Consider the following 25,461-nt stretch of genomic DNA (forward strand, 5'->3'; position numbering starts at 1 on the left):
CTCATCCTGTCAGACGCTACCGGTTTCCAGTCAGGGTTGAATTGCCTGTCTGTCCTGGCAACAAGCCCATCATCTTTCAGTCACAGACGTTTTGTTTTTGTCACAGTCTGGTGGTGTTACTGGGCTCCCCAGGGTGTCCTGTCCAGCCTGTGACCACCCAACAACCCCACCCACCCACCCCCTAGTCAGACGTTTCTGAATTATGGATAAGTCTGGATAGCTTTATGAAATATGAATTTTCCAAAGGAGACAAAAACACAACACCTCCAGCCAACCTCAGTAACCTTGGTGTAACCTGTACTTAACTACTGGGACAAAAACATCTGTAAACATGGCAAGTATTATGAATCTCTTCCCTAATGAGATTAAGCAGTTTGTTAATGGAGCTCATTTTCTATGATGCTTTATCCTACCTCATGGGTGCTTTTGCTGTCACACCCCTGAGGATATATTACTTTCACTGTGATTGTTATCTCCAAAAAAAGAAGAGTCTACAATAGGCTTCATGATGTTTTCTCGTATATCTAGGCTTCATAAAGTGTTACAGAATATTTAACCTGGAGAGCAGTGAGTAAGGATGAGTGTAAACCCTCCTCTCTTCGCTTCTCCTCCTCCACACACACTGTTGGCAGACAGACAGCGAGAGGTGGACGGAGTGTTTATCAGGAGCTGCCCGTGAGATTCAGCAGCAGTCGGTTGTAGTTTCTAAATGGAGCATTCATGTTTTCTCCCTATTGGATCGCAGCCGCTGCGTGTCTCATTTCAGCAGCCGTGACGGGGACAGACATTAAAGACAGTAGGAAAGAGAGAGGAGGGACGCTCAACGACAGACTCCAGTGAGACAGGAAGCTATCAGTCCGGCACACACTCCGCGCAGCCTGGCAACGACTTGATTGGTGAGTTTAACTTCATTGAATTATGCAAGAAACCATATTCATGTCTGCTTTGGAAATGTTTTGCATCACATGTTTAGAGTTTTTCTCTGCATTATTAGTGACCGAAACTAATTTGAATGCTACCAAATAACACTATTGTCTCTGGTGTTATATTAAGATTTTAGACAGCTTTGATCAAACTTATTGAACGCCATAAACTGGGAGACAAGCGCTCCTGAAATAAAGATCAGGAGTCGTGGAAGCCTTATATGGCAGCACACAGCCCGTCATTTGATTTGTGTGTTGATGTTTGCCATTTGTAATCGCGGCGGAACGAAATGAATAAGCCCCTCTGCTCGCTGTCACAGGTTGAAGTGAACTCAAGATATGCGTAAATGTGCCGGGCGCAGATGGAAGAGAGAGAGGGGGGAGTGGGTGGATGGAGCGTGTGCGTGCGTGTCAGAGCGAGAAAGATTTGGTGCGTAAGCGACCTGTCATGTATCATTTCCCGTTCACTAAACTACCACCAGCTAGCCACGTGTTGTGGGGGGGCTTGTAGAGGACTGTGTGTGTGTGTGTGTGTGTGTGTGTGTGTGTGTGTGTTGGGGATGAGGTTGAGCACACCAAAGAAGGGGACTGAAAACATGTAATTTCAAGCTAGGTTGCACCCACAAAATGCAAGGGGCATCAATTAGTTGCATGGTCATGTATGGCCGCTCACCATATAGCTGGAAATCTATTTGGAAGCATTTGAGAGAGTGCTCATTAGCAGTGAGTGACAACCAGTTTATCACACTGGTCATGCAAACAGTAGGTTAGTTATCAGTTATTCTTACACCCCCAGAAAGAGTCAAAACATGTTAAATGATGGAGCAAGAAATCATAATCTACATCTTTTTCATTTTTCCTTTTTTGTGGATTGATGCCCCAGTCTCAACAGTCTTCCTTTGTTTATAAACTATTCTTTTTTTTACATAAAAATAGGCTATACAAGAAGCTGCACTACAGACCAATAAATCAATGTCATAATTTTTTTTTATCCTCCCCATGCAGCCTCATTAAAACACCGTTTGGGGTGAATACATTGTTGCTTGGGGGAATCACACCTCCCTCCAGGCAACTTGACATGTTCCCGGTCTGCGCTCTGTCTGTCTTTCTCTTTTTCTCTCTTATCTGTCTCCGTTACCCCCTCCTTCTCTCTTTCTCTCCTCATTCTGTTCTTCCCCTCCCCTCTGTTTCCCCATCAACAGCATCCCCCATTCTTGCACGGTGACACAGGGGAAGGAAGCCCACTCCCCAGGACTCAGTCTGTCACCTTTTCTTATTTAAAGATTCAGTGAAATGCACACAACTAAAAGCCAGTGTGTTAAGAATAATGCAACTGTTTACACTGGCATGCCTGTGTTTTTGCTGTCAAACAACCACACCACTATAAAAAGCGACTTAATGCAGAGTCACAAAATGTCAACACACCACAAATTGCATACTTGTAGTAGTAATAATATAAGGAATAGGAAATATGTCTTCAAAGGAAAGTGCAGTAATTAAGGAGACTGGACGCCATCAGAAACTGTTATATTAGCTGATAACAGTTAACTCGCGGCTATGGATAAAATTAGAACTCCAACAACTACTTGGTTAGGAGAGGATTGTGGTAATTGTTAAATAATAAAAACACCACTGCTGTTAGTTTGAGAACATCATAAAGGCGAGTGCATGTACGCCTACTCCCTCTGACCTCCACAAATGCACCTTTTGTTGAACGTCACACAACTTCCCAAATTGGTACTTGGTGTTGTCATGGAACATAAACTTAACATTATTGGGAGATACTGTTGTTGTGTAGACGGACATACTCATAGGCCTATGTGTAAGCAATAATATTATGAGGTAATATAGGTAGAAATAGACGGTTGGAAGACTGCCACAATGGGACGCAGCTATAATTTAGCATACAATTATTTTTTATGTTTCCTTCAGGATGGATTGTAACTGTGGCGCCCTTGAAGCTTCCGTAAAGAGCCTGTACTGTTTAGTGCTAACTGCCAAATGTTAGTATGCTAACACACTAGAGTAAGATTTGAGTGACTTATAGGTTAAAATCATATATCAGGACTACCCGTAGGTAGTCAGCACAGCCCTGGACTATGATTAGTTGGTTTAATGAGGAACTCCATACTAAATAATTATTTTGTACTGTACACATATTCACATGCAGTGTCTTGCATAAGTATTCACCCCCCATTTTGCAGGTGTTAAAACCTGGAACTCAAATTGATTTTATTGCTTTTTTACCATTTGATTAACACCAAATGCATAATGCTTTGAAAGTGCAAAATACTTTTTGTTGTAAACAGTAATTAAGACAAAAAAGCAGACAAATGTTGGATGCACGACAGAGTCAATACTTGGTAAAACCATCTTTTGCTGCAATTACAGCAGCAAGTCTTTTGGGGTAGGTCTCTACTGGCTTTGCACATCTAGAGACTGCAATTTTACCCGTTCTTCTTGGCAAAACAGCAATTTTCAAGTCTCGCCACAGATTCTCAATTGGACTGAAGTCTGGGCTTTGACTGGGCCATTCTAAGACTATACCATTTTTTGCCTTAAAGCATATCAGTCAAGCTTTTGCTGTATTCTTAGAGTCATTGTCATGCTGGCAGATGAATCTCCACCCTAGTCTCTACTCCTGCAGACTGAAACACGTTTTCCTCCAGAATTGCCTTTTATTAGGCTCCATCCATCTTGCCCACAATCTTGACCAATTTTGCGGTACCTGCTGTTAAAAAGCATCCTCACAGCATGATGCTGCCACCACTGTTTTTCACTGTGGGGATAGTGTGCTCAGGGTAATGTACAGTGTTGGGTTTTTGCCAACCATAGCATTTTGCAGCAATTTTGATCTCATCTAACCAGAGTACCTTCTTCCACATTTGCTGTGTCTCCCACATGGTTTATGGCAAACTCCAAACAGCTTCAGCAATGGCTTTCTTGTAAATATATGGGTCAATGACGTATAAGGATTTAGAACAACTCAATTGTAGAATAATAAAAAACCAGCATATCTAATGCAGTAGTTCAAACATTCAGAATGTTGTGTAACTGAAGATCCATATTATACATTTGAAATGAAGTGATTTTAGTGTTTTTTTTCAAGATTAATTGGCACTGGCCTTAAAAAGAGTCATGTGGTGCGACCATGATTCATCTTGAAATAAATCAATTTACTTAACACGCTTCACATCTTTTTTTTACAAGTTTTCAGTAATATAAAGTGTTTGGAAACAAAGTATTCAAATTTTTTTAAAATTTTTGTAAATGATGATCTTTTATTTAGATAAGATATTTCAAGATGAATCATGGTCGCACCAAATGACTTTTTTTTCAGGCCAGTGCCAATTAATCTTGAAAAACCCCCACTAAAATCACTTTCAAATTGTAATATGAATTGTCAGGTACACAACATTCTGAATGTTTGAACTACTGCATTAGATATGCTTGTTTTTTTATTCTAAAATTGATTTGTTGAAAATCCTTGTACGTCATTGACCCATATATATAAAGGCCAAATGTGTGAAGAGCTTGACTAATAGTTGTCTAATAGTCTCTGTTGGACATATTCTCCCACCTGAGTTCTGGATCTTATCAGCTTCTTGAGAGATAAAACTGGCCTTTTGATTTCCTCTCTGATTAATGCTCTCATTGCCCAGTCCATCACTTTAGGTGCAAGGCCTTGTCTTGGTAGATTTGCTGTTGTGCCATATTCTTTCCATTTTATTATGAAGCATTTAATGGTGAGATATTCAAAGCTTTAGAATTGTTTTCCTCCCTAATCTAACCTTGCTTTGTTCTTCTCCACAACTTTATCGCAAACCTGTTGGGTGAGCTCTGTGTCTTCATGATGCTGTTTTTTTATTATTCTCTAACAAACTCTGACACCTTCACAGAACAGATGTATTTATATATATATTGACATTGAATTGCACACAGGTGGACACTGTTTAACTAATTATGTGACTTCTGAAAGCACTTGATTACACCTGATCATAGTTAGGGGTTTCACAGCAAAGTGGGTGAACACATACGCAATCAACACTTTTCACATATTTATCTGTATATACATTTGAAAACCGTGCCATATTTTCCTAATGCAGGTGATTTTTGACAGTTAATGACAGTCGCTGAAGTAGCTAATTACACATTTTTGTAAGTCTGTTTAACTGAAAACATTCGTAAGTTTAGCCATACTCTTTACAGTGTGTTTATTTTTGGTACACATGATGACAGGCTTGGTAGGAAGAGATGAGAAGAGAGAACATGTGAATTTTAACACTGGCACTGTTGGAGAGTCTCCCTGGTGGTTCTATCTATATTAACTGTGAATTTTCCCGAGCCGCAGCCTGCCTCTAGCTCTCCCTCTGCAGTGAATGAATAGTGCTTCTTGGAAAGCAGGAATCTCCCCCCCCCCCCCCCCCCCCCCCCCCACGAGTGGCTCGGGAGGTAGCAGAGCAGTGGCACAGCGCAGACGGATTATGCTCTCGCGTAAATCCGCTGTCATTTCAAAACTCTCCGTTACAAGAGATTGTCTAATGAGAACCCCTCTGCTACTCCCTGTCTGTCTTCCTCCTCACTCCTTTCTCTCTTCTTCACTCCTTTTATCTGTCTCGCTTTCCTGTCTCTCCCAGTTTAATGGATGTTTTTTGCTGTCAAGGCCTTTTTCTGCCTGTGTGTTTGTATGAGAGCAAGTAAGAGATTCTGTTTGAAGTCAACATGTAGAGAAAAAGGCCTTATATGTAGGAAAAAGGCCTTGAGTCTTGAACTTAGAAGAGTTTCTCTGCTACTACAACCTTGGTTTTTCATACACTGTTGTGTCCAATTACAGAGATCTGTTTCGAAACCTCACAGAGTTCATCTGTTACAGCGACGCCTTTGTTTTGAAACAGAACTGTCAGCACACAGTGAAAAAGATGATAGATCAAACAATAGAGCTTTGGGCTAGTCATGACCAGAACCAAATCACATTTTGAGTGCAATAAAACCAACTGCCACTAGCCAAATAGTAAGCAAATTATTCCAAATTGTTATGACTTTTTAGCGCTGCATTATGCATAAAGTAGAATAAGGACAAGAAATGAAGAATATTGTTTTTTTTAAATAAAGATTATTTGCTGAAGTGTCTCAACTAACATTTTTGTCTTTACCTGTATACCTCTCTTTATATACCCAATGTCAGAGAATCATCATCATTATCCATGTGACCACATTTTTCTTCTTCCCTCCTGTGTGTCATCATTCCACCTACCCTCAAAACCATGAGAAGCAGCCTGCTCAACATCCCCACATTAACCTGCTTTCTGTCCCTGTAGCAGACAGAACGCATTAAAGCGTAGCCCCGGAGGGAAATGTTTGGGAGTGGATTTGCATGCTCTAACTTAGTAATAACCTGGACCCACTTGGTTGGCTGGCTGTCTAGCTGGCTGGAGACATTGTAATAGTTTATGGGACTTAACAGGCTCAGCAGGGGAGCGCTTCTGCCGCGGAAACTTACTGAGCCACCAGAAATGTGGACCGAATGGTCGGAGGGATGGATGGTCAGAGGACAGAAAAGGGTGTGCGTAATGTAACGTAATGTAGTGACAGACAGGATCGAAGAGGGCAGGAAAGGATGGCGCCACAGTGATGAATGAAGGAAGAACATGGAGAGAGTTATTAGGAGGGCTTTAAGGAGCAAGAAGTTGTGAAAGTGGAAGAATGTGGAGAAAGTAGGTTGAGAAGAAAGTTGTGAATTCTGGCAATCAGGCAGACAGAAAAATGTAGATTGGCAAAAATGAAGGGCTGACGGTAAGACTAATCAAGGCTATTGTACCAATAGAAAGAAGGGAGTTGCCCCTCTCCTAAAGCGTCATCATGCCATCTCTTCTCATTTGTCCTCATTACGAAAGAGCATGTTGTATTGAAAGAATAATGAGTCTTAATTGCTTGTTCTTAGGGTGATTTAGAATGAAGGAGCGTACCGTCTCAAGACAGATGAGGTATTAAAATGTAAGATGCTTCCTTTTGCAACTTTCTAACCTTTCGAGAACACACGTACCATGCAATCAAAGCTGAGAGTCACCAGACACATACACACATATACTAACACACACCAAGCTTAATGTAGTCTGTTAGGATCGTTAGCCGAGTTAATGTCCGTGCACTTGCCCCAATGGGAGTAACTGTGTCATTCTCCACGCTCCCAGATACAGAGATACAGATATAGACCTGCCTTTGGGAAAGATATGCACACACATACACACAAACACGTAGACCTGCAGACACGCACCTCACCATGTGGCTCCTACAAGCCGTGGCAGACGGGAATATTAAGCGTATCTATGGTGATGGTTTGAGGGTAGCGATGCTGTCACATCAGATTAGCTTGACAATATTTAGCCACACCCTTTTTTTTCTTGTCCTTTACCCCTGTATGTCTTCTCTTTTTACACCTTTCACCCATTTGTCATTCCTCTATTTTCCATTTAACATCGTTTGTCTGAAAAAGCCACCTTGCTCTCATTTTTTTCTTTTAATGAAAGTCAAATTTTGGTGTCTAAATTGCCTGTTGAAATTCAGGAGAGGAGGAATTTAAAAGGGAATGCCAAGCTCCCTCCAAATTGTGTTTCCAGTCGCCTGTTTTTGAGGGGATACAATGGTTCTCGCACAATCTGAGAAACTCTTAAAATAACACATTTATTCGTGCTTCAAGGCTATCCTTGGATCAACATATAAATTGGTTAGCAGTACAATATGCTTAACATCTCAGCCCTCCTCTCTCTGTCTATCTAGTCTCATGCCGCTCTGCCAGACAGGGCAGGAAATCAGTCTCATTTCTACTTTAATTCGTTCTGATCAAACATGTCGCTCCCAATCAACCGCATTTGATTAGGAGATGCCCGTACCACAGTCCACCAAGCAAGTAATGGCTGACACTTTCATATTTCAATATTATTGCAGTGTGTGTGTGCAAGATACACATATTATTTCCCACAGCTCGAGCTTGCACCTGAGCAGTAGCATTCAGGCTTGTGTGTGACTCTCTCACACGTTCTATTGGAAGTGCTAATGTGTTCTGTATATTTAGAAACTCTTTCAGTTCCATGTCTCCCACTCGAGTCTTTGTTAGCAGCCTCGTCTGGTGTTTTTTCACTTTTGAGCTACCATATTTTTAATGCTTCTCCTCTCTATCACAGAGATATGGGGTGTAGGCTCCCCAAATTGAGGAAGGCAGAAGAGAGGCAAAGCCCAGGCAATATCTACTCCACCCTCCGACGGCCTCAGGTGGAGACTAAAGTGGGCGTGGCGTACACTTACCACTTTCTGGATTTTCTGTTGGGGAAAGAAGGTATGGATAAGATTGCCAATGTATTGTCAACCATGTCTGTAAAAACAGGTATTTGTGAGCACTTATTATTGTACATATCCACCTGGTGGAGTTTGGGCTGGGCTTGTGAAACCCACCGAGTGGGTGACTTGACTTCTCTCACACATGCATCTCCAGTGTTGGTTGTTATACCACCAAAGTGTCAAAATTGTACTGTCTATGAAAAATAGTCTTGGGCAGTACCCAACTCAGAATGTTGTCAGTTGTATCAGATTTGGCTATAATATGAAGATTCAACTATTAGTTCCCTTTTTCTTTCATATAGACTATCTGGCAATTAGAAGATGCAACAGAGTCAGGGGAACTGAACTGAATTGTCTGTTGCACTGCCCCCAACTGGCCAAAAATAAATAAATCAATAAATACAGGTTGATCCTTTTTATTTTGAGAACATTACTATTATTCTTAGCTATCCTTTAGCTTCTTTAGCTGTTCTTTAGCTTTAGCAAGAGATTCATTGGGGTAAAACACCAACATATGGTCAAATTTGACCAAAATATGCAATTCAATTTTAAATTCAAATTATTGTATTCTCCTCCTCTGCGGGGTTGATCGATGTTAAGTGAAATCAACAAATTATTGGTAATATCTATAGCATATATACTATATATATGCCTCTCCTTAGCACTGGAGATGACATAGTTGATGATTGTGTCTAAAGTCGCTCCTTCACCTCATTGAGTGTTTATGATATACTGTAGAGAACAGGGAATGAAGGAGGTGAATTCAAACACAACAAAATCTTGGCCAACAGATGCAGCAGGCAGGCTTCATTCAGATCTAATTCACATGATCTGTCCCAGTTCCAGTCTGGAGGGGGAAAAACAGACTTCAAGGGATATGTCTTCACATTTGGTCATAAGCCAAAGCATTTCAAAGAAATAGAAGTACATGTGGAACTAACGTTTGGTGTTCTTCTGTCATCCTGACCTCTGTCTACAATGTTTGTATGTGTTCCAACTCATAAAATAGCCACAGTTGCTATTCCAACTTTTACCAGTTAAATGAAATGTTTAGGTCAGCACCTCTGTTTTTTTTCATACAGTACGTATCTCGAGGGTGAAATGTGGCTTATAAGCTGAAGTTGTCTGTGTCGGCTCCTGTTGCAGGGAGTTCAAAGAGTTCTCTAATTCTCAGATTCAGCTATATTGTGCATGCTGTAGCCATGCCCTCCAACTTCCCCCTGCCTCTCCGTCACACAATGACAATATACTAAAGCTGATATTTGTTGTTGCACGCTGTCTTGGGAAGTGTGTGTGTGTATGAAAATTGTGTGTCTGATAATGCGTGGGTGTGTGTTTGCGTCTGTGTGTGTGCATGCTTGCAGCGTCTTGAGAATGTTTGATGAGAATCCTCCAGAGGCATCTGGTTTCTAAAAATACTAATTCTGCCATTGTGTTGGTGGTTTGGACTGCGGATTGATAGAAGAGAGGGACGGAGCGAGGGAAAAGAGAGACGAGGAGGAGAAAACAGATATAAAAACATCACCTCTCCTCCTCATGGCTTAATGCTTTCTACAAGCCCCCGCCATGCACTGCATCACCCGACAAGCTGAAACAGGTGCAAGAAGCTCGCACTTAGAGGAGTTTCCAATGCAACACTGTAACAGACAGCAGGCACAATGCTACTGCCAAGTGGCAACTGCCTGGTTGCCAGTCGTCTTCATTTTCAGCCAGCCTTGTTATGTTTGGCAAATAGGTTAGGAGTAGTGTTTGCTGGAAACTAGAGAGATCTGGCAACCCGAAATGGTTGCAGTGACCAAGGCAGACAATAGACATGAGGATTGCTTGTCTTTCTCATTGCTAAAGGCGGTAGCAGATAAATTGTCTAATCACATTGGCTGCAGCACACACATATAGATACAGAGAGACCACACACAAACACACAAGTGTTCATACAAGCAGCCAGGGCTTCTCATTCACACTCTCACAAAACACTTTATAGCACTTAGGCAACAGAGTTAGTTTTATCTTTCAACAGACAGGCAGGTCATTTATATGGTAAACTCACTGATGCCACCTGAGCTGCTTAAGATTGGTATACTGTATTTTAGGATAAACACAGCTACTGTGAATTGATTGTGTGTGTGTGTGTGTGTGTGTGTGTGTGTGTGTGTGTGTGTGTGTGTGTGTGTGTGTGTGTGTGTGTGTGTGTGTGTGTGTGTGTGTGTGTGTGTGTGTGTGTGTGTGTGTGTGTGTGTGTGTGTGTGTGTGTGTGTGTGTGTGTGTGTGTGTGTGTGTGTGTGTGTGTGTAGTTGTGAGTGGGTGTATGCTTGCCTCTCTCCCTCGCTCTCCCTCTCCATTTGTGATAGAGAGACCAAGAGAAGTGAAGGATTCCTGAAGGATTATCTGATTGTTTGTGGAGATTGAGAGACCTCATTCCCAGCAAAGGGATTTATTTATGTTTGTGTGTGTGTCTATGTGTGTGTGTAGGAGGCCAATATAGGAATCTGTATGTCAGTCCATGACATTGAGGAAACCGCACGGTCAAATCCATGCTTTAATTCAATTTGGCTTCCATTAATAATATTATTTCCCTGTCAGCGTGACTTGACGACTCCTACACAGTAATGAAAAACAAATATCTCTGCTGGTGCCCCTTCGAGATATGTGCAGCTTGATGACTGTTTATTAAACTAAGTAGTGTTCTCTGAGAGATGAGCTGCATGTTCTGGCTGAAAAGGAGTGCAATGTGGTTTCTAACTTGACCTTTGACAAGAGAGTGATGAAACTGACGATACATAATGTGGCTGATAATATTGTGTCTGCTTTTGTTTTATGAGCTCTGCTCTAACTCCAGCAGTGCTTGGGCTGAGAAATGTTTCCGTGTGACTAAGCCCAACTCTCTCTCTCTCACGGGTCACAGCAACCTGGTTGTAAGTCCAGGGAGCGGAAATATCTTCAATATTTTAGCCGCTTGGCTTTTAGATATTTGGCCTGCAGTTAACACACTCTCTCTCTCTTTCACACACACACACACACACACACACACACACACACACACACACACACACACACACACACACACACACACACACACACACACACACACACAAACAGACGCACACACATACTTGATTTATAAGGTATTTCAATCATATTTTATGGCCTGAAACTATAGTTATTCTACTAACCTCTCTAATCACCAACCTACTGTACCTTAAAGGTAAACTTCAGAACCTCTCTATTTTCCCATCATCATTTGTTTCTAAGTGACTAAGGCGGACACAGTTTTAGAAATTGTTCCAGTATTGAGCCAATGAGAGCGCTTCAGCCAGCAATATAATCCTTTGGGGCAATTGCGCCCCTGTCAATGTACGTCCACTAAAACACATCGTGCAGAAGGATTACATTGCAGTCTGTTGGCTGAAGCGCTTATCTGTGCTCTCATCTGCTCAATACTGGACCAATTTCAAAAACTGTCCCCATTAGTCCTTTAGGTATAAAATGAGGGGGAAAATAGGGTTCAGGCTGAAAAATCCCAGAGTTTCCCTTTAACATGTCACCCACCTTACAAAAAGTGCCACGATCTTCATTATCCCTGTTGTAACATGGATTGGTTACCTTGACATGTCAGCATGAATGTAGAGTATGAAATGAAACAGCCAGGTGTGACATTTTAACCCAGCTTCTTTTGTGCCATAGCTGTGCCGATAATGAGCACAAGAAATGGAAAGAGCAAAGAACATGAACAGAGATGGGAGGGGGAGAGAAAAAAGTGGTGAAAAAAAAACAAAGTAGAAAGGAGGGAGAATAAAGTCAAGGATGTGTAACGAGAACAGAGGGTGAGGGAATGAGCAGAGCACGAAACGAGAGTTAAAGCGAACGTTAGTGAGGTCTGGAGCAGGAAAAGCGTCTGGAGAGCGAGGGGAGGAGAAGTCGAGAGAAAGGAGAGTTAGAGGTGTGAGAATGAGCGAGCGGGAGTCAGGAATCTGAGGATGTGTGATGAAGTAAGTTAGGTGTGATGCTGTGTGACTAACGCCGGTCTCTGGAGCAGACAGTGAGAAGCTGAACTCTGCTGATGACTTTCTGCCACCCTGCAGAGACAGAGACCCACTCGGCTCATTAAAACTTACAACGTGGCTAATGCTCAGCAGTGTGCTTGTGTGTGTGTGTGTGTGTTGGTGTGTGTGTTTCCAGTGCTACTGTATACCTGTAGGCAAGTTGTTTATTATGTCAAGATCTTTAGATTTCTGCAGTGCTTATATGTGTTTACTGTATGTATGCTTTTGTGTGTAGGCCTATATGTGATATACACCTGAATGGAATGATGGATATAGTCTCCTCTGTGGAGTGATATATTTCTTCTGCCTAACATGATATATCTGTGCTATCACAATCTGTGTATGATGTATTTGGCTCATAGAGCAGGCGAAGCAAAACAAATCCATCAGTTTGCAAGATCTGCACTCAGGTTAAATACAGGAACATTTTTTATGAAAGATTGTTCAAAATGCATTTTTCTGAATCATTTTTTTATTCATATCGTTTGAATCTGATTGGCAAAAAGCCCGGAGCAAACAGCAGCGAAGATGGGAGAGAGCTGCTATGTGTCAAAAGTGAGCCAGTCTGGAATTCACAGCATCACAAGTACACGGTAGTGTATGCGCCTTAAGTGCCACGCTGTGTTCCCACCACAGCAAACCTTTTTTTTCCTGCTTGTACTTGTCAGCCATTTTTGTGAACCCGGCACTCTCTCAGACATTTCCTGTAAAGGCAGCGCTCGGAGAACATCAGACCCCCATTTGACAAAGCTTAGATGCTGACCAACAACTGTCATAGCCTGCGGCTGCATTCCCCAAACAGTGGGGAGCTCCTGGCTCCAGGAAGCTGATTATTTTATAGTGACTGTTTTGGCACGTATCCTTGCCTAAAACCTCTGCAAGTCATTAGAAGGCTATTTAAATAAACGTGAACCTCCAGCAAGCAGAGGGATAAGCCTTGAGGGTGGCTGTGAGTAGTAATCCTCATGCATCACCTAGCAGGCTTAGTGCAAACTCTCTCTTTCTCAGGCGCGCACACTCAGACAACACAGGCACAAAGATGGCCTGTACACACTTTCCGAGCTATTGTGGGACACATACGCCACAAAATGTGCTTTAGAGTCACCCACAGAAATTCTGGGATTTGTACAAGGAATTAATAAGGCCTTTCATGCAGCTACAGGAAGTGGATGACTCTAAATACAGCTTGTGCAATCCGGGGTCAAAAAGTGAGGCGTCACTCACAACACACAGCAGCTGTCATTAGTATCAGTTTTATTACAGCTTAGGTTTGGTTTGTTTTAATAGAAGAGAATGAGATAAATGAACACGATATTGACACAGAGTAAACAGCATATACAAGTTGCATTAATGTAACATGCCATGTAGGATCAGAGATCACAGATGTGAAAATGTGAGATGTGGGGTGTTACATTAATATAATGTGTAATGTCCATGGGGGGGATAGAGGTCATGTCAGTGGGGTTCCTGGGCCTTGTTGATGAGGCCAGCTGCAGATGGGAGGAAACTGTTCTCGTGGTGTGGGAGGGGTCAGCCATAGTTTTTCCTGCTCACCTCAGTGTCTTGGAGGCACGCAGGTCCTGGAGGGACGACAGATTGCATCCCATCACCTTTTCGGCTCCTGTCCTTGGCAGTTGCAGCGGCGCACCAGATGGTGGTGGAGGAGGTGAGGATGGAGGCAGTGATGGCGGTGTAGAAGTGCACCATCATCGACTTTAGCAGGTTTCTGCATCTGCTGAGCCCTGTCGATGAGGCCGCCGATGCCCTGCTGCCACTTGGGGTCCTGGCTGGTCGTGGTTCTCAGGAATCGGAAGGACTCCACAGGATGATGGGGGCGGGTGGGGACTCATTCTTTCTGAAATCGACAACCACCTCCACTGTTGTTAGAGCACTGAGATCCAAGTCATGTTGTCAAAGAGAGCAGGGACCAGCGATCAACAACTGAACAGCTCCTCAGCTACTTCTCATGTCTATTTTCTCTCTCTAACACTTGTACACACATGTATGCAAATGTTCCAAATCTATTATATACACAGTCACTGACACAGACACTTCTACTACTCCTCTTTTTTCTCTTCTTTGACCCACAAAGTCACACAAACACACTTGTACTTTCACAAACAATATCATACAGAAACACCATACATGGTCCCAGTCTTTTGCAAAATCACACTCTTTAACACAGCACCTCTCTACCCTCACTAGCTGGCACTATAAACCCATCTATTCTGCCCTGAGCCGTTCCCATGTTCCCATTCTGGAGCGGAATTGCGGCCTCTCTTTAAATCCCACAGTGGCAGACAGTATAAATGAAGTCGCTTCCCAGCCTAAAGCGCTGCATAACACCCTAATAACTTCTGTATGCCTTGCCTTGCCTGAATTAGCTGCTGCGATGCCTTGACTGCATCTCGTCGGTGGATGAGTGCCAGTCGTGCAGAGCTAATGACTGCTAATGACTGTTTACGGTGACAGGATCGTTGTTATCCCCCACCACCACCACCACCACCCTCCTAAAGTCTCCAGCTGTTATTATTATTATCACTGTACTGCTTTTGATAAGTCCCCGCAGACACCCGTTTAAGTGTTTGGTTGATGAAAGGCTCTCGTGGTTCCAAGCAGTTATGCCAAGGCGATGTGATGGTCGGGTTTTTCTCAAGGAGTTTTTCCTCCTATTGTTTAACTGAGGTGTGTGTGTGTGTGTGTGTGTGTGTGTGTGTGTGTGTGTGTGTGTGTGTGTGTGTGTGTGTGTGTGTGTGTGTGTGTGTGTGTGTGTGTGTGTGTGTGTGTGTGTGTGTGTGTGTGTGTGTGTGTGTGTGTGTGTGTGTGTGTGTGTGTGTGTGGAGCCATTAATACTGGCCAGTTTCTCATGAATGTGTGTGTGTGTTAGGGTTTGTGTGAACACGCCAGATGATGGAGAACAAATTGAAAATGAGATGGCTTGCACATCTTTTTTCCCCCCCTCCCGCTTATGTGTGTGTGTGTCTAGTTAATTTATTCAGGTTATTTTCTCTTCTCCAGACCCATGCAAATGAGATTGAATGGGAAAGGATGACAAGCATTCAGGCACAAACAGACTCATATCTCTCTCTCTCTCGCTCTCTCTCTCTCCCTCCCTCCCTCCCTCTCTTACTCTCTCTCTCTTTCTCCCTCTCTCTCTCTCCATCCATGCCCAAACCCAGCTCTGTTAACTGCCTCCCTTTTTCCTTACTTCACTCCTCTTTTTTTTTCTCCATGTTTGTCTCTCACACACCTGGCTTCACTCAACACACACACAACTCCCTTAAAAGCCTCTGAGCAGAGAGAGAACCTAACTACAATACACCGACCCCGAGAGGGTGGTTCTCACAAACACTGCCCCCCCCCCGTGGATTTGCCATGACAGTTTGCTTCCATACGATAAGCTCCGCTAACCATTTCCACTGAAGTGAAGGGGTTTTCTTTCCATTGTGTTTGGTAATAAGGGACCCAGCTCTGCGTTAGTGATTGCTGCTAATAACACACACATCCAAACAGGCAATGTGATAGCATTGTCTTTCTAAGCTTTTGATGTATGTGTGCGTGCATTTTATTCAACTGCGTCTGTTAGTTTAGGTGAAAATGTGCACAGAGTCTACATTTGTGATATGGGTGAGCGTGTGTGTTCAAAAAGTGTATGCCTCTGCACACTTTTGTGTCTCTGCATGTGTGTGTGTTTTTGAAAAGCCAGACTGTGCCGGTGACAGTGAGGACAGAGGCTAATAGTTCTGGTGTAATTAGTTTCAGATTTAGCGAGAAGATGCCATGTGTTGTTGCTCAGTGGGAATTATCATAATGAAACATGCTCTCTGTCTTTGTTCCTTCACACCCTTTGTCCCTTTTCCCTCTTTTTTCCCCCTCTTCCTCTTTGTTCCGGCTTGTTATTCACTCCCAAATGTCTCTCCACTACTTTGCCCTGTCTCTTTTGAAACCTGTCATTCCTTGTCTTTACCTCTGCTCGTTTAACCTTGTTTTTTTCTCCCCCCTCCCACCTGTTCTCCTTCCAGAGGTGCCAGTGTCATCGGTGCTTTGTCTCTCCTCAGTCAGAGAGCTACCGGTTCAGGTGAGGGAACTCTACGCGCAGGGTTTCGTCCTGGTTGCCGTCCATCCGTTCGTCCATCCCTGCGGCCCTCGCCACGCGCACATCCAGCGGCAGCTCCACAGGGCCGTGCTGGTCCGAGAGACGTCAAGGTACGCAAAACTGAACGTGCCCCTTTGTCTTCAGCATCACCGTTGCTGAAGATAAATGACATAATGAAACAGCAGTCAGAGTTTGGAGAAGAGTTGGCAAGTAGAGGCTTTCGTGACTTTACTGCTTTGACACGGAAGCCAATTGAAACCCATTATCACAAGATGGTTTCTGTACCTCACCTTCATCTGTTGAAGGGGTATTAATTGCAGATGAGTCAGCCATCAAACATGTCTAACTTTAGCTCACTGTCCCAATTCTTTCACTTTTGACTGTACATGATAATATACTGTACTGTGTCAGTACTCAAGTATCAATTATCTCTTCTGTAACCCAGTTATACTTTGGTGACATGAAACACTGCAATATTCACCACCATATTTGAGTGGAGCATTATTTTCACATACTTTCCCACTCTCACCTCTGGTACAGCATGTAATCTAAGTTTATAGTCCACATCTCAGCGTGAAGGTTACTGCACAAAGCTCCAAACTGAATTTATGCACTCATGCAGAGACCTCCTAACATGTAATGTTTCAGCATATGCCCTGTCTCAGGATCATAAAGTAGCACATGTGCACAATTGTTCCCTTAAATCTTCCTTGGCAAGAGATTCGCAACATTAAATGATAACAGCAACAATTGCATCATTCTTTCAGTCCTGTTTGTGGACTCAGTTTGAGCTCCATTCATATTTGAGGCTTGAACAGTGCCCATTATTCCTATTTTCTCCAGATGTTGCTGTTTGTAGCCTTAAGATATGTTTGTTCCATGTAATAGTTTACTTTCTATTAGCAGTATTTAACTAATTATCTTCAGAGAAATTACACAAAGTTCCATATAACTCATTGGTATCTTGCATCCTAGGATATGTTGTAGCACTTGAACCATTTTCCAAACTAGTTATTTTCTTATGCTTCAAAAAATATGTTGTTGTCTTACATCAGTAGATCCAGTCTGTCTAACATTTCTGATGTTACTTTACTAGAACCCTGTCTTTCACTCAGAGAACCATGGTTACATATATAACGCTCCGTTTATTGTCACATGCGAGTCGCAATTAAAGGTGTTATTTTGCTTATTCTACCGTTTCCTGTGTTCCGTGCACTCTTTTAATGTGAATTCATGGAGAAGCGTACCGTATAAACACACACGCAAACACACGCACTCTACAGCACAGGCAGGTGCCGGGCTGCTCTTTTGATGCCCCTCCTGCCAAGTGGTCCTGCTGCTTCCTGGCACCTGTCACCGTGGAGATGGCTGATTGCATCATCAGCGCTTGCCAGAGGGGAACGGCACGCTGAAAGAGAGAAACCATCTCTCCATCCTTTCATCTGCTTTCTTCAGTGATGGCCGTCACCCCTGTTTCTTTTGTCCTCCTCACCCCCCTTCGTCCTCTTTACTCCGCCTTTTATCTCCCCATCACCACTGTCCCCTTTCATCAAAAAACCCTAAAAAAAATGAAAGAAAAAAATCTGACAGATCAACTGTTTCAAATCTAGCTGAGAATGTCACTCGCGCCTCAGAGCACAAGATATTACCAAGGCCTTCCCGCTGACCTCAATCCAAATCTGAAGAGGCATATCTGAATACTCCTTTTATGATTGCGTCTTGCAGTAGGAGCAGAGGAAATTCAGTCCTTTTTTCTGTTTAATAAGTCTATTGTGAATGTGGTGAATGTGTGCTCTCTTTAAATGGAAAATTCACTCTGCACCAGAATTGAAATTACGTTTCTGCTGTGATCATTACGGGTCAATGAGTACAACTGTCTGCCAGAACCTTTAGAGGCAGGGCTCGTTTAAACTGTAATGTTACTGTGTGATGGAACTGCTCTGGTGATGATGAAAAGGAAACTAACCTGGAGGAAACATTCCAGGGTAATGTCATAACAGTAGGAGCACATTTGACATTTTCTGGTTCATAAGATTAGATTTGAATTTAACTAAATGACATATGATTGATGGTTTATACTGAACATTTGTTTCAATTCTGTCATTTCTCGCCCCCGTAGTTCAGAGAAAAGCCAACTGAGATGGTCGAGACATCGTCTGGAGACAGATGTGTGCGTGGCGGGTCATCAAGTGGCTGACCCAGAGGTGATTCAGAGCTATGTCAAAAGGGTGAGTACATGCCAAAAAAAGCTGGTTTGGTCTCATATTATTCACTTAAATATAGTCATGTCTGAAGCTTGCGATGAGAGTAATGTTCTTTGTTCTTTTTTGTGTTTTGCCATCAATGTGATCTGTGTTAGAAGGGTTCTTAGAAAGGAACTTAACGCCAGGCTTAAAAACCAGGTTTTGCTGTGCTCTCTGGTTGAACGTACCAAGCCTGTTTACCCCTTTGTGATCAGTCGCTCATTTGCACCTGTAACCACATCTAAGAGTGATGTCACAGTGTACTGCAAACTCTGGAGTACACTCCTACATCGCTGCAGCAATGTTAAACCAATGGACATCACTGAAAAAAAAAAAAAATCAGGACATCAGATTGTAATTTCCAGGGTTGATTTATTTTTTTTTTTAAAGAAAATGGATCTTGTGCAAAGAAAAAATGTACTCTAGCTTTAGTGATGAGGCCTCTGCTCGGGGTGGAGGGCTTAACATTGCCATAATCATTTCAAAGAAGAAGCACCTACGACTGAAAACATGAATGCTATCTGTATTTAGCTGAAGGACACTGAATGCTTTTAAATCAGTTTAAAGAAGGCAGCGGGGCAAGGAAAATATGTAGTATGTTTTGAGTGTGTTATGTTCGAAAGCCATGTGGAGATCAAGAGATATGTCTGCGTCCTTTACTTCAGAAGGATGTGTGCGCACCATAGTGCATCGAGGTGGCATACTCCGTTTAATAGAATGGGTGATAATATTCAGCCCTAATGGCAAATGCTAGAATTTAATTAAAACATTGCAAAGACAATTTTCCCCCTCTTTTCTTTCTTATCTATTCTAGGAATCCAAATCTCAAGGACTTTTCTGCCTGCTATTGTTAATTTCAGTCAAATTAACAAAAGCATTTGACGTAGAGTCAGCCACTACCCCCGTCTTTATTTCCTTACTTGTTGCACTGTGTGTGTGTGTGTGTGTGTGTGTGTTTCATGCTGCTGTGACAGTGAAGGAAACATTATGGGGCTCAAAAGGCTACAGGCAACTGCCTATAATTGCCTGTCTGTGCCATATGGTAACCCTGCCTCTGGTACTGACATGCAGAGCTTCTCCGCTTCAAATCCAGCAAATTTGATTAATGAATTTCCATTTTAAATACTGCAGATTTACCTGACTGGAAGGATTTCAACTATTAATCGTGAAGGGAGCTAAGTGAGAATCGAGTCAAGTTGTTGTGTTGGACTGAAATGGCTCATAAAAATAGATGGACTTACTGGATTCCCACCAGTTGAGTCTCCTGTGACTAACTGAGAAACAAAAGGAGGAGCTATAGTATATAACAAATGGTAAACGAGTGAGACTTAACCCTAAGATACCCTGCCAACCACAGCACTGTCACTGGCATTTATCAGCTGTAAAACTCACTTTTAGTCTCTCCGCTCATGAATTCACCAACAGTCCAACAATGGGGAAATGAAAATGTGCTCTATTGAATAGATTTGCATCTGAACACCCAGAGAGCACAAAGGGAAACCTGATTGGATGGAAATGCACATCACTGAGTATAATGTGATAGGCTCCGGCAGCGTGACATGAATAACCAATCAGATCACAAGCTGCCAGAGAGTTCGAGATAAGAACCCAGGAGCTGTACCGGGCAGACTGACTGACTGACGTGTGTGTGTGTGTGTGTGTGTGTGTGTGTGTGTGTGTGTGTGTGTGTGTGTGTGTGTGTGTGTGTGTGTGTGTGTGTGTGTGTGTGTGTGTGTGTGTGTGTGTGTGTGTGTGTGTGTGTGTGTGTGTGTGTGTGTGTGTGTGTGTGTGTGTGTGTGTGTGTGTGTGTGTAGGCGGGCACCATTCTATACTATCACCAGCTCACCCACTCTCAATCTGTCTCTGGACATAGTCACACAGTTTTATCTGAGGGTGTGTGTGTCTAATTGCGAGTGTTTTGGGTGGTAATAGAGAGACTGATTCATATACGTGATTCATGCATGTGTATGGATGAGTGAAGTGTCAAAAGTAGTGGATAATAGGGGAAGATGTGTCTCATTATTGTTCTGTGGTAGTTTACAATCTGATTTCTCTCCTGTCGAGCCTGTCTAAAACTGTCAGCCCAAATGTCAACTGACAATTAACTACTAGAGCTCCGTGAGAGGGAGCGACACACACACACACACACGAACACACACGTACACACTCGGATGCGTGGAGATAATGAGGTCCTTTTGTCATTTGAATATTTGATCTTTGCAGATGATTAGGTAGGTTGTTATTTTGCAGCATTTCTACTCTGTGTACGTCAGCCTTTGTTTGTGTAAATGAGGCTTTGTTTGTCTGACTCTCATAGAAGAGATTGAAAATGTATTTGTGGCGCAGTCTTTTATATATATGTGTCACTCAAATGTGTTTTTAATAGAGTTTTGGGTGTGTGTAGATGATAAGATTGTGTGTGTTTGTATGTTACCTGTACAGATCCAGGATGTAGCAGAGCAAGGGGTGATGTTTGTGGGCTTTCTCCAGCAGCCAGGAGGAGCACCCTGCTTCTTGGGGAGCTGGGACCCCGAGGATTTGTCCTCCCTTCATTCTAGCCCTTCCCCCATACATCGACACCCCTTCAGCGCCAACACCAGCCCTACAGATCCCGCAGAACCACAGCATAGTGATGCAGAAGCTGACCATCATTTCTTTGAACCTCAAGAGTTAGATCATGAAAGTGTAGAACATACACAGGAACGCAGGCCATCGCTGCCCAGAGAACCAGACTTCATCCCTCTGAAACCCATCCAGTTATCAGAGATCAACCCAGAAGAATCTAATGAACAAATTCAAATCTCACACATCAGCCTCAGAGAGTCACTTGAATCAACAAACCAACCTCAAGATCACAGAAAATTCAGTGAGGATGCAGTTCAGTGGTGTTCAAATCAAAACCCAGTAGAGACCCTGGGGAACCGGCTGCGTCCCAGTACTCCAGACACTGTGGGGACAATCAGGCGGCATCAGCGTGATCCGCCAGAACTCAAGGAATCCACAGAGAAGCATTTTAAACTTCCAAATCGGGGAGAAAGACGAGATTCAGGCTCAGACGGATGGCTCAGCTCTCCAGAACTGGATCATAACCGTGAAAAAATGCTCAACTCTACTTGTGCAGACGGGCAAGGCAGAGTGACGACACACAACAACAACAATCATATGCGGCTCAAGAATTCAGAGAAAGATAAGAATGCAACTTCACCACCAACACAAGCTAGTAAGTAGCACGTTTCCTGTTCATTTCCAGACAAATCATCATGATAAAAGGCTGTCCCTGGTGTTTTAACTGTCAGTTTCTCTATCTATGTGCCTGCAGGGATGCAGCTCTTTGCCCTGTACAACAACACAGGAGAGCTGAACACCTCTGTGAGGTTTTACTCACTCAGGGTGCCACTGCGAGTACAAAAGGAGGCAGGGCTCCTCACAGACGTTGATGCACATTGGCTTGACCACATGACTCAGCATTTCACCAGCGGCGCTCAACTCATCGATGGCTTTTTCCAGCTTGGAGATGATAATGGTATGTTTCATAGTTTTAGCAAGGAACTGCAGCTGATTGATGTTTTCAAAGTGATTTTCAACTCTTCGGTCTAACATACTAAAAAGGTAAAGCTGTTAGAGAGTTGTGATTGCTTTAAAAATCAGCAAAAGGTGTGATTTGAGGTTAGAGCTCAAACACATCACATATGCGAAATTAATTTTGTGCCCTCACAGAATTGCTGGTGACTATGTTAATTGCAGGTTGTATGAAACAGCGAATACAATTCCTCCAATTAGTTTTGTTTTGTATGATCAATCCACTATTTTTTTCAATCAATCAACTATTCTTTAGTCTTTTAAATGCCAACAAATACTGAAAAATACCAATTTTCCAGTATCCAAGGTGACATTTTTAAATTGCTTGTTTTGTCTGACCAACAGTCCAAAACTGAAACACATTCAATTCACAATTACATAAAACAGAGAAAAAGCAGAATATCTTCACATTGTACAAGCTGAAATGTATGTGTGTGGCACAGGCATGAACGTTAATGTTTAAGCGCCATTGATTAATTAATCAATGTACGCAAGTTATATGAGTTATATGATTAATTCATTGTTCTTTCTCTCGATTAACTCAGGGCTAATTTCAGGTAATTTTCATTCATTTTCAGGAGTACATAGTTCACTTAAGTTGAACTGCATGTGAAAGCACAATGTATTTCTTCTCTTGCAAATCCACTGATTGCAGCAGCCTTTTGAAAACACATTGATTATGGTCTGAACTGACAAAGCCCTTCAGCAGTGTCTAAGCCAACAGCCTCAATTAAAACTCCATCAAGACCACAGCACAAATTCATTACCCACAAAATCTACATTATATTGTCTCATAGTCTGTGAACTTCTTAAAAAACGGTCCTCATTCGATCCTGGAAATGTTTTTTTTTCTCATATTTACATTTGGTCAAACTTTTTCAGCACATTTGTCAGTCTACTGACTGGAGAAATTTCACTGGTGCTTGACGAGAGGAAAAAACTGCTCAAGCTGACCATTGGTTCACTGCTGGGAAATGGATGATATGCATGGAGTTGTGTGCCGGAAGTTGACGGCTTACACCATAAGTCACTGTTCAGTCACCCGTGGAATAAGTAGGCTTAAGCCAAAGGGAAAGGGGGGATCAACAGTGAAAGATTGGCAAGTGGAGATGAGCTTTAAACTCCTGTCTGAATCACATACATGCTGCTCTTGTTTATCTGACTCTGTCTCCAATTTGTCCTGTTTCTCCAGATAACGGGGTTTCATCTGTGGATAGCGTGTTCATCCTGCAGAGCTCGGCAGAGGAGACCACAAACGCCTCCTACGATGCTATTGTGGTTGAGCAGTGGACCGTTGTCGATGTGGGTCTTTGACTTTTTAATACTGTATTTCACTCGGGAGAAGATGTGTGCTCTGAGGAAACCTTTGTGACTGAAATCTTGAACTGTTTTCTGTCAGATATTACATAAGGGAGGGGATAGCGTGTTTGCCTACCTGCAAACGACCCGTAATGTGTTTTAACATTCTTTCCTGTGTGTACATATATATCGACGTGCTTACATGTGTGTATGATCACATATGTGTTCAGTATGTGAGTAATGCGCTTTTTCTTCCTTCTGCTCAGGGTGTGGTGGTGAAGACAGACTACATCCCACTGCTCCAGTCTCTTGCTCCATATGGATGGAGGCTGATGTGTGTGTTACCCACACCAATTGTCAAGACCAACAGGTACAAAATACACCCCAAATACCACCATTTCAAACATTAACTCACATCTCTACTAAACCAGTCAAACAAGTGCTCTGAATAGCATCGCCTATCATAAAGGACTAATTACTGCTTTCCTAATGAAGGCTGCTTTGTTGTCATTATTCTGTTATCCTAGATGTTGCCCATCCTCATTCTTTTTGGGATTAAGACTGACAGTGTGTCTTAGATACGCAGGACAGATGGTTCAAGATCTGACAAATCATGATCATATGCTCATCTCAACATGAAACTGCCTTTGAAATCTGTCGGAGCTGCGAACAAAAACACAGTTGCTGACTTGCTGCCGTCTTGTAACCTGTCACTTGACAAACCGCAGTGAACAGAAACTGGATTGAAATACGTGTAGAGATATGCCAGCTCCTCAGGTTCCAACATACAGGTAACAGTAGTTAAAGGGCTGCTCTTTTTCTTTCTGCAGTGACGGGAGTTTGTCGACCAAGCAAATCCTTTTCCTTCAGAGGCCCGTTTTGCAGCGCAAGAGAAAAGACTTCAAGGTTCGGCCCCCCCCCTTTTTTTCCCACCTTCGCAACAAACCTGTCACTTGTCTCTGTTGTGCCTTTAGGATACGTGACTTTATGTCACAGAAGGTGCCATTAAAAAGTCATGTTACTAAATATGGGATGTACAGCAAACCTAAACTCACTAAGGAAAAGTCTAATAATAGAGAAAAGAGTCTGCCTCAAACTGTACTGTAAGAGGCATCAATGAGCGTAGCTTTGTTGTGGTTTGTCAGGTGTCTGGAGAGAGAAAGTGAGAGAAAAAGACACGGCACAAAGCGTAAAACTGTCTCAAACACATCTATTTGATTTCAGATGCTGAACCTCAGGGGTCGCAGCAAGGCAAAGAAAAACTCTACTGGAGAATCGCCTGAAGAGATAGAGAACAGATCCCCCTTGATGGAGACAGAGATGGACATGTTGAGAAGAAACACAAAAGAGGAAGAGGCAATTGGGAGGAAGAGCTGGGACAGCGGAAGGAGCGAAGGAGCGAGCCCTCAGGAAGGTGGTAAGGAGAGCGGAGGGGATGCACAATATCAAAAGGGCCTCTTGCTCCTACCGGGCAGCAGAGCTTCTGTTGAAGACCAGGAAGAGGAAACCGACATCGACAAGATCCTAACGCCCAAGCAGGAAAAGTCAGTAAGATGGACAGATGTGTGTCGGAGAGATGACGGAGGGGTCAAGGAGGAAGTGAAGACAGAAGAGCGGATCAAACAGCAGCTGTTTTCTGGCGTCTGTTGACACATTGGGCACATAGCAGGCAATGGGGAGCTGAAACCTGGTTAGTTTATCAAGAAAAAATCCTTTTTTAAAGGGATGTTTTGTTGATCTGGATGTTTAGTTCCTCTGTGGACAACACAGACATTGTATCCGTATCGCGTACTGTGGCTAACGCTTCAATCTGCTCTGTTTAGGGCGCTAACAGAGTCTGTGAGGTTGTAGGGAACAAGTGATGTGCAGTTCTCTGCTCTGGGTCAGTATTGCTACTGTATTTGATGTGTCCTCTTTATATGAAATGAGAGCGTACAAAGCTACAC

At 42.8% G+C, this 25,461-nt stretch overlaps 1 protein-coding gene across 1 annotated transcript; it reads left to right on the forward strand.

The window, feature by feature from the left end:
- The first annotated feature begins 852 nt into the window (after positions 1-852).
- On the forward strand, positions 853-25,165 carry rftn1a (raftlin, lipid raft linker 1a). Its single transcript, XM_062436461.1, has 10 exons — positions 853-896; positions 8,105-8,256; positions 16,321-16,504; positions 18,514-18,622; positions 21,080-21,857; positions 21,957-22,160; positions 23,409-23,518; positions 23,782-23,885; positions 24,346-24,421; positions 24,740-25,165. Exons 2-10 carry the CDS (start codon positions 8,109-8,111, stop codon positions 25,163-25,165), a joined length of 2,139 nt encoding a protein of 712 aa, XP_062292445.1. The 5' UTR covers positions 853-896; positions 8,105-8,108.
- Positions 25,166-25,461: the final 296 nt, after the last annotated feature.

Source organism: Scomber scombrus, chromosome 16, assembly GCF_963691925.1.
Source record: "Scomber scombrus chromosome 16, fScoSco1.1, whole genome shotgun sequence".
In the NCBI taxonomy this organism is placed as follows: domain Eukaryota; kingdom Metazoa; phylum Chordata; class Actinopteri; order Scombriformes; family Scombridae; genus Scomber; species Scomber scombrus.